Source organism: Mauremys reevesii, linkage group 10 (genome assembly GCF_016161935.1).
Source record: "Mauremys reevesii isolate NIE-2019 linkage group 10, ASM1616193v1, whole genome shotgun sequence".
Lineage (NCBI taxonomy): Eukaryota > Metazoa > Chordata > Testudines > Geoemydidae > Mauremys > Mauremys reevesii.
The window spans coordinates 41771633-41786687 of NC_052632.1; the positions used below are offsets into that span (position 1 = coordinate 41771633).

The window sequence follows — 15055 nt, forward strand, 5'->3', positions numbered from 1 at the left end:
CGGTGCCGGGACTGCGAGCGGCGGCGTGACCTGGATCGGCGACAGGACCGAGAACTTCTGCGGGACCGCAATCGTGAACAGTGCCACTCTGCGGTGCCGACGGAGGGTGGTCTGATCAAGGCAGGCTTGCCGATCGACTGTATAACCCGCACCGGCGGTGTCGGGGGTTGAGGCAGCGCAGGCTCTGTCATTGCAATCAACTCCCTCGCCGTGGAAAATGTCTCCAGCGTGGAGGGAATAGCGAGCTCAACCATGGCTCGCACCGGGGAGCTTTCAGGCACCGGACTCGACGGCTCTTGCGTGGCCGGAATCGACGGTGCCGATATTGTCGGTGCCATGGCAGGTATCGGTGCCGGGTGGTCCGACTTAGTATAGCGCTCGGGCTGCGGAGCAGGCGGCTCGGACGAAGCAGGAGTCTTGTGCCTCTTTGCCCTCGGGGAGAGGGATCGGTGCCGAACGGACGTCGGTGCCGGCGACGGCCGGTGCCAAGAGGCCTTGGTGGTACCAGCGCAATCCGGTGCCGAGGGAGCGCTTCTTGAAGACTGTCCAGCGCTCGGTGCCGAGGGCGGAGGAGTAAGAGCTGCCTCCATCAGGAGCTGCTTGAAACGAAAGTCCCGCTCCTTTTTTGTTCTCGGCTTAAAGGCCTTACAAATGCGGCACTTATCTGTTAGGTGAGATTCCCCGAGGCACTTAAGACAGGAGTCGTGGGGATCTCTTGTCGGCATCGGCTTGTGGCAGGCCGAGCACGGTTTGAAACCCGGTGAACCGGGCATAGGCCCCAGCACCGGGTGCGAACCCCTCTGAACTATATACACTAACTATACTACAAACGAATGAAGTTAACTACAACTATATAAATCTGAACTATATACACAAGAATTAACGAGAGAACTACGAGAAGCTAGGGAAGTGGAGGTCAGCTAAGCCGCGCTCCACTGTTCCAACGACCGACACGGGCGGTAAGAAGGAACTGAGGGGCGGATGGGTCGGCAGGGGTATATATCCGGTGCCATAGCGGCGCCACTCCAGGGGGTGCCCAGCCGACCCACCGAGTGTAGCTAGGGTAAAAAATCTTCCAACGAACGTGCACGCAGCGCGCGCACACCTAATTGGAATCGATATGAGCAAGCACTCGAAGAAGAACTAATGGCTGGTCTACACTGAAAAGTTACATCGGAATAGCTATGTCTCTCAGGGGTATGGACACCTCTGAAAGATGTCACTAAGCCAACCTAACCACCAGCATAGACAGCGCTAAATCAATAGAAGAATTCTTCTAGATATTGCCTCTTGGGGAGGCAGATTAACAACAGTGATGCCCTTCTGTCGCTGTAGCGGGTGTCTACACTGAAGCTCCGCAGGTGTGCCACTGTAGCGGTTTAAGTATAGACCAAGCCAAAGGGTATGCATTTATTGAGCATTAATTAAAACACATTACATCTCTGTGTGGATGCTCTCATTCAAAAGTAAGGAGCCTTAGTTTGCTATAGACTAAGGCCAGATCTGCTCTAAAAAGTTAAGCTGATCCAGCTATCATCATTCAGAGGTGTGAAAAATCCACAGTCCCATGCAACGCAGTTAAGGCAACCTAACACCCATGTAGATGGCACTAGTTCAATGGAGTAATTTGTCTGTTGACAAATTGGGGAGATGGATTAACCTCAGTGATGGGAGAATGCTGCAGCTGTGCTGCTGTAGCAGTTTAAATGTAGACATACCCTAATTCACTTTAGAAGCAAACTAAGGCCACTTTACTTCTGAATGAGCACATCCACACAGGCAGTTAATGCACTTTAACTAATATTCCATAAATTCACACCTTTAGTTAATTCATCTTAACTTTCCTACATGTCACTGTGTAGACATGCCCTGAGACACAGACCTGGAAGAAAGAACAGAACCAAAGTAAAGGTAACCTTAGCTGTTCTTCCCTATGATGGGGAGACTCTTGATATAAGTAAAATTTTTAGTTCATAGTTTAAAATTTTTTTTAAAAAAATTCTGCACTGTTTGCATTACCCTGTTATATGCAAGCACTTAGATTAAAAAACAATTAGGAGGGCACTGAAATCATAAATAAGTAGAAATAGCGATTAGTGCATTAGATATCTTTTTGGCAAACATTACCAAGAAAAAGAAGACTCCAACATAAATAATTGTGTGACTGCACTCTAAGCAAATACTAAAGAAAAGAATTTCCAACATTTCCCTTTAACAATACTAGATGAGGTAAGAAGGATATCTCTCTGTCTCTCTCTCTGTCTCTCTCTCTCATTTAACTTTTCTCCATGGCAACCTGAGAAAAAGCTCTGTGTAACTCAAAAGCTTGTAGCTTCCACCAACAGTAACCTTGCAGATTGTTTTCTTCTTCTGCCTGGCACACACATAATTTGGGTAAGGCAATGCGAGCCTTTGGAGTTTGGTGAACAGACGACCGCAGTTGTGACTTTCAGAAATGGTTCATACTCACTTGCTTTCCTCATCCAGCAGGTGGAGCAGTCCTGTTGGTTTCTTGCTGATAAGATTTATACAACCAGAGTTATCTATATAGTCTATGTTGTGCCAGCTGATGCCTTCTGCTCTGTACTCCTCCTGGGGAAAAATAAAAGTCAGTAAGAACAGATCAATTGATTAAAATAAAGTTGGGTTCTGAGCTTACAAAACTCAGAAGTTCTCCTTTTCAAAAGAACAGAGAATAGTCTAGATGGTAATGAAGCAAAAGGATGTCCCCCAAAATGAAGATGTGGAGGAAGTTAAGGACCCTGAACATGGCATGTCTTTCACAGTTGCTCCACGGGAGAACTTGTAGGTAATGCCAAGGGATGTATTTCAAAGCCAAGAGCAAAAGCTGAAAAGAGAAACACCAATGGTTTTGTTGGAAATTAATATAAAAATGTAGAACACAATGGTGCTAGTTCTTGGGATGATGCCCTGCCATTATTTTTTGGTTTGCAGAAGAAAGTATGAGAGTAAAATAGTTGCTTAATTTAAACATCAGAGAAAACCAGAGCATCTTACATATTCAGCCACATCGATCCTTAAAATTATTTTGATGGAACCAAGACACTTTCAGAAAGATTCCATTTGTCACTTTTTCTGAGAGAAACAATTCTTCTCCCTATTTTCTCTCCTCTAGACAGTGTGTTTACTGTATACAACATAATACCTACTGTGCATAAAAATATGTATAATACGACACACCCATCACTCTTCCATGTTTTCTCAGTTCTGCCTGGCCATCCCAAAATTATGTGATAAGTTTGCAATGTTGCCATGAAAATCATGCAACAATTTACTGTCCACACTCTGACCCACCATGCAATCCTAAAATAAAAGTCATGCAACACACATCCAGTAGGAGATATGATTAGATGTGTGTTGCTTTTATCTAAAATTTATTTATTTGTAAAGGAAAACAATAAAAACCTTACTGTTTCACTGGGCCCCAGCAGTTAGGAAATATTGTCCTTAGGACTGAAAGGTAACACAAATAAGAAATAACATCCAACACCTTTGATTTAATTTGAGGCATTATAGCACAATCTTGGTAGCCAATCTGTGCCTTGGATAACATTTTACTGCTTTGTTTTGATAACTAGTCACTATTTGTAATTTTATTTATGTCTTTATATATCTGATTTATTCCAGCTGAGGATCTGCCCCTAACTTCACTTTGGGAATAAAGACTCTCTCTTTTATAGGCCAGATCCTCAGTTGATGGACATGAACAAAGATCTGACCCTCCATCTTTTGAAAATAAGATGTCTTCTCTTAAATTAAAATATAGAAAGGCTTAAAACCATTTAGAGACACTAGCTGTATAAATAATTATAATGCATTTGGAAATAAATGTAGTCCGTTCATAAAGTGTAATCTCCAGAATATGTTTATGCATAAACACGTCTGAGTTTTCTCTCCATAGTAGACACATTTTAAAAAATATACAGTGTTGTGTATATAGCAGTATGTATTTAAACAGTAGAACGGAACATAGCCAAGTTTCTACTATATTTTTGTAAAGCAGCGTGACTTTTGTTGACTGGGTTAGATCAGGGGTGGGCAAACTTTTTGGCCCGAGGGCCATATCTGGGTATAGAAATTGTATGGTGGGCCATGAATGCTCATGAAATTGAGGATTGGAGTGCAGGAGTGGGTGAGGACTCCGGCTCGGGGTGCAGGCTATGGGATGGGGCCAGAAATGAGGAGTTCAGAGTGCAGGAGGGGGCTCCTGCCTGGGGCAGAGGGTTGGAGTGCGGATGGGAGGGGTGGTGAAGGCTGGGGGTGCAGGCTCTGGGGTGCAGGAGGGTGGCACCAAGGGGTCTGGAGAGCAGGAGGGGGATTAGGGCAGGGGGTCGGGGTGCTAAACAGGGTAAGGAGTGCAGGCCAATGGGATCTGCAGGAAAGGCACTTGGGGAGTGAGCAGTGTGCGGAGCCCCCTGGCTGCCCCTATGCATAGGAGGGGGGACACGCTGCTGCTTCCACAAGCCATGCGGAGCCACGGCACACGTGGAGTGGGGCAAGCCCTGGATCCCACTCCCTGGCAGGAGTTGAGGGCCGGATTTAAACGTTTGAAGGGCTGGATGTGGCTCCCAGGCTGTAGTTTGCCCACCCCTAAGTTAGATGAAGAAAGAATTATTACAAAGCTCCCTAAGAAACACCTAATATGCATTTTACAGGTGTTCAATCCACTCTTGCTATTCTTTTTTTATTACTGTGTTTTTCATATTGTTAGCAATGTTTTTAACTTATGTATACAAGTGAAATGTGTTCTTTAAGCATTTTCTTAAGCATGATTTGTACATATTTAAAAAAATGAATAACTTTAGTTTTTCCCCACTAACTGGCCCCCTGTAAGCAGGGGAAGGGCACTTCACAATATTAATCTATCTGAAAAGTCAATGTCCAGCCATTTCATTTCTGTTCAGCAAACAATGCACATGAACATTTTTACTGGAAGCCACTCTGCCAAGTCCAAAGGCTGTGGTATGACTCTGCCAAAGAGTAATACCCATGAATGTACTTGAGATCAGGAAACTTAACCTCTGGTCCTGTTTCTTAAGAGCACACCACTCTTAAAAATATCTATGGTCAGCCAATAGTTCTTGATACAGAATTGACAGAAGTGATTACTTTTGTAAGAGAGTCTGTGTATGTGAGACTAAACGAGTGTCAGGTGTGCGAGAGATTTTGTTAAGTGCTTTGGGACATTTCACAATGGTTTTTAACAATGACATCACAAGAGCATTCAGGTGTGAGGTTGTTTTGTTTTCAATAGACACTCATAAGATTAAGTTTCTTTATATATTATTTTGGTTTAAAGATTGAGGTTCCCTGAGCAAATAGCGAGAACTGGCAGAGTTCCCCATAACTTTCAATCACTGGGCAATTCAGCTCTTACATGCAGGGATATCTTGTTTCTTATTAACAATGCTGTATCAAGAGCTGGGTGGGAACTGGATTTTCCATTTTGTGGGAAATTCCATGAAAATTTTTTTTTCCAGTCCAGAATGGAACAAAAAAACAATTCTTTTCTTGGAATTTTGAAATGTAAGAAAGAAAGAAATGATTTAAATGTTCCATGTTGTTTGACATTTAATTTTTTTAAATGTGTTTTATAATATGAAATAAAAGAAATTTTGTAACAAAAAAGAAATTTCAAAAGTAAAATCAAACTCTTTTATTCCAAAAATCTCTTCTAAATGCAAATTCACTGAAATCAACACTTATGCCACTTATGTTTTGCTTTTGATGAATCAGCATTTTCCAACAGAAGGTCCATCAGAATATTCCCACCCAACTCTATCTGTGCATTGTTGATACAATAATAACTGCAATGTAAATAAACCAGATTCCCTAGGCAATGGGAATAAAGTCTGAAGGATAACGTTTAATGTTCAAAACACATAATAAAGAAAAAAATCCCTGAAAATGTTGCATTAGAATGGAAGAATTTTAGTGTTTGAAGATCTCTATACAATGAGCAATGGAACCCACATTATAGCAGAGAAGTCAGAAATCAAATACAAATTACTGCTAAACGATAGACAAATCTTTTGGTTTTTACATTTGCACTAGTAAGTTAGTGAATCCTGCAGGACAGAAAAGGCAGAAAAAGTCCTGCCAACCTTGAGGGGGGACACATTTCTTCAATAAGTACAGGTTCTTCTTGTATGTCTGTGCATGAAACATTAGCAAGAATGAGCATCATCCATCAGCTGCCTGCTTCTGACAGCAACTTAATCAGATGCAGCACATATGGCTTTCCCTTAGACAATTTAATTCATTCAGGGATATTTCACTCTACTATATTCAGATCTCAAATATTAGTAACTACTGGTGCAGTGGCATTTAATTATAAAAGAACAGGCTTTTTAGCTATGACTGTGCATGAGTGGTGCATGTTACATAACCATAAAAATGATCCCAGTGAAAATGACTGCATGCCTAGCCACATGTTTAATCCTATTAAAAAATAAGAATAGTTACTCAGCACTTCCCATCTCCCAACTACTTTGCAAACATTAATTAATTAGTGCTCACAATGTCTGTGCAAGCTGAATAAATATACTCTCTATTTTACAAGAAGGGGAACTGAAGCAGAAAGACTGATTTACCCAAATTCAAAGTCATTTTAAGAATCAAGATTAGAAGTCAGGTGGTTTCTGGTTTCCAATTCTATGTTCAGGGGATAATGCTCCCATCTCCTTCCTTGCCCCTCCGTTAGCTATTAACTATAAAAAAGTGTTTTCCTTGGTTGAACCCGAAAGGATATAAAGTACATAATCAAGTTCAGAAACCTCTGGTAAGCCAGGCCATGAATCCAGACCTAACAAGGTTATATCACAAGTGTGTGTGTTAAAGAGTCACAGGCGTGGCCTACTACTAAAACATAGGTCGACCAAGCTACATTGCTCAGAGTGTGCCCTGAGAGACATAGTTAAGACAACCCATGCCCCAGTATAGCCACCACTAGGGCTTTGTCTACACTGGCAGGTGAAAGACAAAACTTTTGTCATTCAGAGGTGTTAAACACTGCCCCCCTCACCCCGAAAGACAAAAGTTACGTCGAAGATAAGAGCTGCTGTGAACAGTGCTTTGTTGGCAAGACCGCTCTCTCCTGACAACAAACAGCAGCTACGCTGTGAGCCTTTTAGCGGCACAGCTGTGTTGCTAAAAGCTACATAGCGTAGACATAGCCTAGGTAAATGGCAAAATTCTTCTGTCAACCTAGCTACTGCCTTTCAAGGGGGTGAATTTACTACAGTGATGGGAAAACCTCTTCTGTCTACACTACAGCAGCAGAGCTGTGATTGTGCTGCTATACCACTTGTAGGGTAGACATAGACAAAATGAATTCAAGTACAATGTTTAGGGCAGATCCCTTTCAAATAAAAATGAAGTTACCTCCATACAGGTTACAACATACAGACCCTGAGTACTACTTTCCTATTGATTGTTAAGAAACACAGGACTTTTAAACACAACTACTTGGGCCTGGTCTACACTACCGGGGGAGGGGGGGGGAATCAAACTAAGGTACGTGACTTCAGCTACACGAATAGAGTAGCTGAAGTCGAACTACCTTAGTTCGACTGACTTACCTGTCCAGACGCGGCGGGGTCGAACTCCACGGCTCCAAGGTCGACTCCGCCACCGCCGTTCGCGGTGGTGGAGTTCCGGAGTCAACTGGAGCGCGTGGGGAGTTCGAACTATCGCGTCTTGATTAGACGCGATAGTTCAGACTCCGAGAAGTCGAACTCACCGCGTCGACCCGCGCAGTAAGTATGGACCTACCCTTAGAAAACCATAAGGCCACAAGTCAAATAAGAGATCAGAGATCCTCTTCACCTACCACGCTGGCCATTTCTGCAGGAGGAGGAGGAGGCCTGGTGAGGGGAACAGAAAGAGTTGCCATTTATGACTTCACTTTCAAAAATGCAGCCCTGGCTCCTATAGGGTTTGGAATTGTTGCCAAAGTCTCTTTGGAAGGCAGCCAAGATAGCAGAACAACAGCTCTGAAATGTGTTTTTCATGTTCATCTGGAACAACCTTCCTTACTGCAGAAGTGAAGTTACTCTCTGAGGCTTAATAATATGGAAAGCATTCATTACATTTCCACCTTCTCTTTAAATGTTTCTAGCTGTGCACAGAGAAGGGGAGAAAAAAATATTGAGAAAGGAGAATTTTTCTTGATCTTTGTAATATTGAATGAAGCAGCAAAGAAAACTCAGATGAGCTCACAGGTTTATAAACAGTTCCATGGTCAGCTGACTATTCCCATTAATCCCCTTAATGATTTTTTACCCACTTCATCTATTTGTTATTGTGACTCTTTTTAACAGCTTCTGCATGGCCCTGAGCAAAATTTGTAATAGATATTTAAATTTGCACAGGTCTGAAACTTGGTATATCATTTGTCAGCCCATACATAGATGTTGTCTAGAAAAGAGCTGTTCAGATTTTCATTTTGATATAGGAAAGTAAATTCCTATAGTTTAAATTCTTCAGAAACTGAGGGTATGTCTACACTACCAGAGCTACAGTAGCACAGCTGAAGCTACACTGCTCTAGCAGAGAGACTTAGTACAGCAAAAGAGTTTTTCCAGCCCTGTAGTAAATCTATCCCCTTGAGAGGCAGTAGCTAGGCCGACACACGAATTCTAGCTGTGTTTACAGTAGGGGTTAAGTCTATGTAATTATGTCACACAGGGTGTGAAGTTTTTCACAGCCCTAAGCAAGGCAGCTAGGATGACCTAAATTTAAGCAGAGACCAGGTCAGAATGTTTATTCAGTGGTTTCAGACTAACTAAAACAAACAGCTTAGTTTTTCAAGCTTGAACCTTTAACACCTGCATTGACACCTTAAGTCCTGATTATCCACAGAACAGGTAAGACTAATGCAAACTTCCTCATGCTCTTCATTTCCAATATGCCTCAACCTGCTGACCCAGAGGGACCACCGAGATGAGTGGGGAGTTTACTTACTCATTTTATTTATGAGATTTTTTCAGAGCACTCTTCACAGTAATACCTGCAGTGGATGTGGAAGGATGAGCTTTGTGGTTAAAATACTAAACTGAGACTCCGTTTATCTTGGTTCAAGTCTCAGTTTTGCCACGGACTCCCTGTGTAACCATGGTCAAATCATTTAATTTACATGGTCCTCAGTTTCCCATCCATATAATCGTGGATGATTATTCTTCCCTTCCCTACCATTTGTTATTTATATAAGTAGTTCTTTGTCTTTTACTATGTGTATGCAGTATTGCCAACCGCAAGAGATCAAAAATCATCAGTCAGACTCCCCATATCATGAGACTGGCCCCAAATAGCATGAAATTTAACTCCCCCTCATCAAATTGTTATTTTGTCTCTCTTCTGCCTTTTTCACTCCCCTCTATTCCTCTGCTAGTGAACCTGAAAAGTCAGCCTCTGATACATAAAATGCACATGTATTTAGCTGATCAGGAGAAGACTCCACTTATCCTCTCCTCAATCCTAAAACAGGGCAGCTGCCATCTTTTTCCTATCCTGCCTCAACTCTCTCCCCTGCTAGTTTATTTTCTTTGATAAAAGGAGGGCTGGATTGTCAATAATTTGAGAACCACTGGCCTAATTACGGCATTACGATTCACACTTGAACACAGAGAAAATGGTTACCCACCTTTTAGTAACTGTTGTTCTTTGAGATGTGTTGTTCATGTCCATTCCAACACCTACTTTGAATGGACATGAACAACCACCCGAAGAAGAATTTATATTACTGTTTAGGGTTGATGAGTTACAGATACAGCTGTTAAAGAACTTTAAACTCAAGTCAATCATTCATACAAGTGACAATGTCACAATAAAAACATTGTGGGCTTGGATTAGCCTTTTACAAGAAACATTTCCCTGTCTCCCCCCTTCCTCACCCCAAATTGGGCAGCACTCTCACACAGTTCTCCCCTTCCTCCAGCTGCTCCAGGCCTCCTCCTTCCCATCCCTCTGCACCTCATTCTCCTGCCAGTCCTAAACCTGCCACCTGCTACCCCTCACTCTCTCCATTCCCTTTTCACAGAGACTCTGCTGCTCCTCCCAGTCCCTGTGTTCTGTCCAGTCCCCTGGATCATAGCATGGCAGCCATTTTGCTGTTGGGCATGGCTTCAATCTCACTGAAAATAGTGGGAAGTGGCAGCCAACTTTATTAAGTGTAACCCCTTTGGGGTTTAGAGAGCATGGTCCCTTTAAATCTTTTTCCTAGGGGGGGAAGGGGAGAGTGAGAAAAAAGAAGGGAAACGCCAGGGGGCTCTCTGGAGCTGAGAGGGAGAGAGGGGCAGCAGAGAGAACCTGCCTGAAGCCTAGGAAGGCCAGGGCAGCCGATCGGGGACAGCCCAGGACAGGAGCCAGGAGGAGCACTGTGCCAGGGAGGAATCGCCGGAGGGCGACAGGCCGGAGCTGGACCCAGTATCACGGCTGCCCTGAGCTGCGTGGGGCTGAGAGCACTGGGGCTTGTGACTCTGCATTGGGAACAAGGAGGGAGGCTGTAGCTAGTTAAGTGGGGAGGTGGTTGCTCTGTGCGGCTTTGCAGAGAGTGGCAGAAGAGGGCACCAGAGGGGTTTGCTGGGGAGAGTTACCTGGCGCCGAAGATGACCAGGAGCACCCAAGACTCACCACTGGACTGGAACTTTGCTCAGGACTCCTGAACTCTGTGTGCAGACACATTGCTTGGTGTCTGTCCCTCCAGACTGTGCTACCACTGGGGCCGTGGGGCCTTGGCTTGGATGCAGCCCTGTTTTACTGCTCCCCCTATATTTCCCCTTGTTGTTTTTCTCCTCTCATCCCTCTGTAAATAAATACCTCCCTTTGTTATATCCATTGTACTTTTCCTGTGGGTGGGTGTGTTCACTCTCGGGGGTTTGGAACAGGTGTCCCTGGGGTGGAAGGGCTTTCTCCTGCTGCATTCCTGCGCGCGCCTTCTCTTGGCCAGAGCTGCTTGCAGAGCAGGCTCCATCTTGGCCACAAGAGCACTAAAGTTACATAAGAACAGCCTCACTTCCGTGTGCAGATAGACTATAAGGAAGCATGGAGCATTTTGAACAAGGGAAAATTCATGAGCTAGCAGACTTGCTAAAAAAAAGTCCCCAAAATCATTACAGCCCTGATAAGATCATTAGAGTTGGCAATACTGGTGTATATACTGTGCCTAGCCCAATGGGGCTCTGATCTCGGTTCAGGCTTCTAGCACTACCAGCATGGTAAAAATAATATCCAAGTAGAGAAGAGGGAACTGGGGCTTATTTAGTCTGCAGAAGAGAAGAGTGATGGGGGATTTGATAGCAGCCTTCAACTACCTGAAGGGTGGTTACAAGGAGGATGGAGCTAGGCTATTCTCAGTGATGGCAGATGAGAAAACAAGCAGCAATGGTCTCAAGTTGCAGTTGGGGAGGTCTAGGTTGGATATTGGGAAAAACTATTTCACTAGGAGGGTGGTGAAGCACTGGAATGGGTTATCTAGGGAGGTGGTGGAATCTCCATCCTTAGAGGTTTTTAAGGCCCAGCTTGACAAAGCCCTGGCTGGGATGATTTAGTTGAGGTTGGTCCTGCTTTGAGCAGGGAGTTGGACTAGATGACCTCCTGAGGTCTCTTCCAACCCTAATCTTCTATGATTCTATGAGTGCACAGTTAAGTCTCCATTTAGCCTACTAAGACTGCTTAATTTTAAACCTGAAATTTTCCAAGTTAGTCAGTAACTATTACACTTATTTTTATTTTAAATAAATGGCAGTATTATTTGAAAACCAGGCATTATGTACTCACAGCAGGTACTGTACTTTGCTTAGAGTATTTATGTGGGCTGCAAATGACAATACCACCAGTTCCATTCACACTGGATATTACTGTGCCTGACTAGCCTTGTTTCACTCATGGAACATTCTTGTACATTTACAGCTACATCATATGTGCATTGTAAGAGGGAGTGTCTCATACAACACATGAATTGCCATGTTTCCTTGTGTTGACAAACACATGACTTAATGGCATGGTATCCAAGAATCCCAGCTCTCGGAGGCAATTGGTTAGGTAAGAATCCCAGCTTTCATATTTAATTTTTTTTTAAACTTTCATGGTTGTAGAGAAAAGCCTGAAACATGAACCAACTGTACTCTCAATGCTCAGAAACCCAAAGGCAAATAAAAAGAATCCAACACTTATTTATTTTTAAATCTCCTGATTTTTCATCAAATCTCTTGATGGGTGGGGGGGAAGAGTCGACTCATGATTTCTGAATGGTTGGGATTGGCAACACTGTTTCGGGTCAAAAAACACTGCTGATCTGATAGTTGGCCAGTTATTTCAATTTTTCAGCTTAATTTTATTAATACATTTTTGTAACTGAAAATAAAAACCCAAATGTTAAAAACTTTAAGGGTCAAATTCTTTAAATGTGGATGTAACAGGAATGCCCCTACTTTCACCAATAAATGCAATTACCCAATCTATCTGTGCAAAGTTGGTGGATGCAGGTTGTGTCTGTTGGCAGATGGCTCCACTGTGCTCTGTCTTCAAAATATGTCCCTAAAAGTCAAACTTAAATTGATAAACAGCAAATAAATGCAGAGTTGATAGTACTGCCCTGTGCACAAGGGTTTGTTTACACTTGAAAATGTACTAAAATAGTTATTTTGGAATTATTATTCTTGGAGGCAAGTGGTTAGGCTAGAATTTCAGCTTTCATATTTAAAATTTTTATTCCAGAATAACTTCCTATATAGACCATTTTATTCCAGGATAAAAGTCTCCACATGTGGTCTTATACTGAAATAACTATTCCAGAGCAGCTACTTCGATAAATTTCCAACAAACCCTGAGTAACCCTTTTGGACCCTGATACTGCAGCAAATACATGATTGCAGAAGAAAAATTACAAGGTAGCATAGTCAGGCAAGTTAAAAATCTACTATCTCAAACTGCTTCATAACTACATGAAGAGATTCAAGAGATTGATGATTATTTCCTGGGGGCGGGGGATATTGTCTGGTTTTGTCAATGGTATAGATTAAATTTACTCAAACTTTTTCACAGTGTGGACTACATTCTTCTGAGAAATATTGCAGCTCATTAGCTCACTACAGCCCTTTTGAGCCACTCAGGTTGTGCAAAGGGTTTGTATGCTGGCTTTAACAGCCAGCTGGGACTTCCCCCAGAAAGCCAGATCTACTTCATTACCCCTTCACTTTCATCAGCTCGCAGAATGGGGGCAAGATGGAGGAAGGGGTATGGGCAATATGCACTGCACTCTGGTAACCCTTACCTATTGCATGGCTCCTTGGTAGTCATTGCATCTGGGATATAGTGCAGAACAATGCTGAAGTTCCTCTAAAATTACTCCAACAGCTAAATGAGTGACTGGCTGTCTGCAAGATTGGGGACCTGCAACCAGGTGCCCCACTTCTGCTGTGGTGACCAGACAATGCTGAGTCCAATGTCTCACAGATCACCTCTCCTCTCATCTACAACCATGCAGACCACCTTCTCTCCCACTCATGATCACCCAGTGATCTTGTGGCAACTACACCTATTGCTTACATGGAGATATATTATTACAAGCATGTTTTTGTAATTTAACTATGCTCTATGCAATCAGTGATTTGCATTTTCTCAAGAAAATAATCCCACTTGTGATTTTCTCTTCATGTAATCTCCCACTCCCATCTGTTTTATTAAGCTCTCTTTCCCCCCACCCCACCACAGTGTCTTGGCCTTTCTACCTCCTGGTCCATTTCTCATCTACTCCCACTATCCTACCACAGAGTTCTCCTCTCACCCTAGACATTTTCTGTCCAGTTGATTGTTTCCTTATCTCCTGGACATTCCCCCTCAGTGGGTGCTCCAGACCTATTGGCAGTCCTGCCCCATCTCCTGCTGGCAGCCCCAGTTCCATTGGTGGTTCCAGTTCATGAGGGTGACTCGTTTATCTCATAGCGGACACTCATACTGGAAAAAGCTCCCTCTCCTTTCTTCTAGTTTTTGCTTTTCCAGCTTTTGCTAGTGACTAGATTGGATGTCATTAGAAACAGCTAGAACCAAGGAGGAGCCACAACCATGTGACCAATTAGTATTTCTTGGATCACTGTCTGAGAATCACTGGTATAAAAACAAGCTTTATATTATACAGTAACAGTTATATTACAGATTTTAGGTTATTTTTCATTGTCTACCTTTTCCCCTTTCCTGTAGACAATATTATCTGGTTGGTTTGTTCTGTCTAACTTTCAGTTACTTGGCTCAGATATAGCAGAGTTTATTTTTCTGCCTTCATTGCATGTGCTCAGGGGCGGCTCTAGACACCAGCGCGCCAAGCAGGCGCTTGGGGCGGCCGTTTCCCGGGGGGGCGGCATTTGGCTCCGGTGGAGCTCCCGCCGGCATGCCTGCGGCAGGTCCACCGGAGCCCGGGACGAGCGGACCCGCCGCAGGCATGACTGCGGCGGGTCCCGTCTTCCCGCGGCTCCGGTTGAGCTCCCGCAGGCATGACTGCGGCAGGTCCGCTCGTCCCGGGCTCCGGTGGACCTGCCGCAGGCACGCCGGCAGGAGCTCAACCGGAGCCGCGGGAAGAGGGGACCCGCCGCGGGACCGGGGAAGGGCGGCGCAGCGCTCTGCGCTGCTTGGGGCAGCCCGATTTCTAGAGCCGCCCCTGCATGTGCTGTACCCCAAAGTAATTTCTAGACCACACAGTGTCCTGCCTGATGTCTGCAGAGGACAACTGAAACCTACATACCCTGAATTGGCCGGATTAAGATCTCCAAAGATCTTTTATATTAGAAAATTATTTATGAAGAATTTAAATAAGTTCAAGCTTAAGCTGACTGGGAAAAGATTTAAGGTAAACTGAAAAAAACCCCAAACCCACTCTTAAAACCAAAATAAAAGTGTCCACAGAGGTATTTATCCAGGCTTAATTAAATCAGTTTAAATTCATACTTTTAATTAACCGCTGCATACAGAAAAACATATTTCAGCATTTATAGATGTAAAGGAATCCTCTGGAATGCAGCACTGTCTGCCTTAACAGATA

The 15055-nt window shown here is 43.6% G+C and overlaps 1 protein-coding gene across 1 annotated transcript in view; it reads right to left on the bottom strand.

Annotated features, from left to right (window-relative positions):
* MYO9A (myosin IXA) overlaps window positions 1–15055 on the bottom strand; it is a 467296-nt gene that overhangs the window by 114454 nt on the left and 337787 nt on the right. Inside the window, exon 12 of the mRNA XM_039491520.1 lies at window positions 2471–2592. Coding sequence (XP_039347454.1) covers window positions 2471–2592 — 122 coding nt within the window. The remainder of the gene's footprint in view (window positions 1–2470; window positions 2593–15055) is intronic.